We start from the raw sequence: 2295 nt of genomic DNA on the forward strand, positions 1-2295 counted from the left end.
GAACATGTCGTGCAGGGTGTAGTTGGAAGGACAGCTTTCCTGACCGCAGCAGTTCGTCTCCGACGCCATCTTGCATGATTCGTTCTTCGCGACTGCCCCGACTGGAAACGATCGTTGCCGATCTCGGGCGGAGAGCCCCTCGGTAATTTCCGTGAACCCTCGGCAGCCTCACTTCGGGGAGGGCCGCGGAGGTCACGGAGCAATGTTCTTTGCAAAGATGAAAGAAGGTCAAACGAAAAGATGGAAGAAAATTTATGGAGAAACTTGACCGCAAGACAGAGAGAAAATCATGACCTGACTGGCTTTTATATTGAGTGTTTGTAGATTAACCTTCATAGATAGGGGCGAAATTTTGCAGAGTTCTCATAGGAAAGCACTCCGTTGGAAATTTGTAACGTTAACTGAGGGCCTGCAAGGGGGGGGGGGTAGTGATTACGAATTACGCAAAATTTTCGCCGCCTATTACGAATTACGTTAAAGTCTCAGAGCTGATTACGACTTTACGATTTGCCGCTAATGTCCAATTACGAATTACGTTGATTTTTGCGGAGGCTGCCTACGAATTACGAAGTCTAAAACGGCCTGATTACGCCTTACGAAAAGGGCTTGCAGGCCCAGTTAACTGTGTTACACCATATGGAGGTAGAATTCCTTTTTTCTACCTCCATGGTTACACCTCACGCAAATTTGTTCACCCCACACATAAGCTCATGCTGAATGTAAACATTTATTGATTGAAGAACAATTCAAGTCCATTACCCACACAGGGTACCTATTGACCGGCTACAGGTGAGAAATACAGGTGAGAAATACAGGTGAGAAATACAGGTGAGAAATACAGGTGAGAAATACAGGTGAGAAATAAATCAACTCTACTCATGACATCATACAACATCACATGATAAATCCGGCAAGTGTGCACCAGCCAACACGATTAGGGTACACGGGGGTCTTTATGGGAACCAGGTTAAGAAAAAATGTATTATAGTCAAGAGAAGTAGCAGAAAGTATTTTCTAAGATGATTACTACTGATGTACCTTATCTATTGAATATGTTTGATATCAATAAAGTGGGAATTTGAGTCAATATTGGCAACTCAATAATCATATCCATACACCGCAGAAACTCTTTTAGGTCCTTATAGCGCAAAGGATGCTGGATAGGAAGTGTGTGAACCAGACGGGACGTCATCCGTTCTGAGTTAGTAGGGCCCAGAACTGGGCCGGTTTGAGAAGGCGGTTTGTCGTTCTACACAAGTTTCCTAGCATTTTGCGTTTGTCACCCGTTCCCATCTTGATTAGAGGCTAAAGGAGGCAAGCTCAGTGAATTTTCCCGGGGTTTGTGTGCACCTGGACCGCGTAGCGCACCGGTTTGTAATACCGGTGGGCGTGCTACCCCGCTAAACATGGCGGACACAGAGAGCGAAGGGGACCGTGGCCAGAGCAGCGCCGTGGCGGCAGACCCTTCCCTGCTGGTCTCCCACCTCAGGAAAGTCGTGCCGCTGCTGCTGGAGGACAGTGACGCGGGCTCGGCGGCGCTAAACGCGGCCCTCGCGGACAAGGCCAGCGTCGACTGTCTGAAGAAGTTCGTCAGCGACGCCCAGGTTCACACCTTGCTGGTGCAGAGGGCTGTGGCCAAAGGTGGGGAAAACAGAATTTACATGTTACAGGAGCACGTGTACTGGCCAGGATATACCAGACTGTTGCTAGAGTCGATATGCACAGGCCACGTCACCACCATAAAAGAAGCCAGCCCCAGCTAGAACATGAGAAGCGTTGTTCATGGTTTTATAAGATTATAAACTGAGGGGTGTCTGTGATATTATTTCATAAATTTGGTGACATGTTGGCCCTGGGGCCAAGGAGCTAGCCTGTATTTATACAGGCCCGGGCAACAGTCTGGCACCCAGAGTACAGTTTACATGACATGTGTAGCACAGGGCAGACAAAATTGACAAAGTAAACTTGCACGCTCCTCCATTTTGTTTCAAGTTTCAAGTTTTATTAATAAAATCAGCCTTGCAGCCAGTTTACAAAGTCGACCAAGCTGAATTACACTGATTTTTACAAATTTTGTACATAATAGATACAAACACATTTACATGACAATACATATACAGGCACGCAAACGAACATGTTACAAAATCACACAATACACAAGGGCACTGAAGTAAAGTCCAGAGTCTTGAAAGTCATTGCTACAATGACTCGTTGTACAGGCGTATTGCCTTGTGTAGGAAAGAGTTTTTCAGTCTTTTGGTGCGGGCTGCTGGTACTGTGAGTGCAGCTCCATTT

General features: G+C 46.5%; 2 protein-coding genes across 2 annotated transcripts in view; one reads left to right on the forward strand and one right to left on the reverse strand.

Moving 5' to 3' along the window:
- Positions 1-69, reverse strand: part of LOC109483987 (death effector domain-containing protein-like) — a 2490-nt gene extending 2421 nt beyond the window's left edge. The window contains exon 1 of the mRNA XM_019787144.1: positions 45-69. Coding sequence (XP_019642703.1) covers positions 45-69 — 25 coding nt within the window. The remainder of the gene's footprint in view (positions 1-44) is intronic.
- Positions 70-1150: 1081 nt separating this feature from the next.
- LOC109483988 (cytoplasmic dynein 1 heavy chain 1-like) overlaps positions 1151-2295 on the forward strand; it is an 82257-nt gene continuing 81112 nt past the window's right edge. The window contains 1 exon segment of the mRNA XM_019787145.1: positions 1151-1641. Coding sequence (XP_019642704.1) covers positions 1407-1641 — 235 coding nt within the window. The 5' untranslated portion in view covers positions 1151-1406.

This window comes from Branchiostoma belcheri, unplaced genomic scaffold (genome assembly GCF_001625305.1).
Source record: "Branchiostoma belcheri isolate BF01 breed outbred unplaced genomic scaffold, Haploidv18h27 scaffold68, whole genome shotgun sequence".
Classification (NCBI taxonomy): Eukaryota; Metazoa; Chordata; class Leptocardii; order Amphioxiformes; family Branchiostomatidae; genus Branchiostoma; species Branchiostoma belcheri.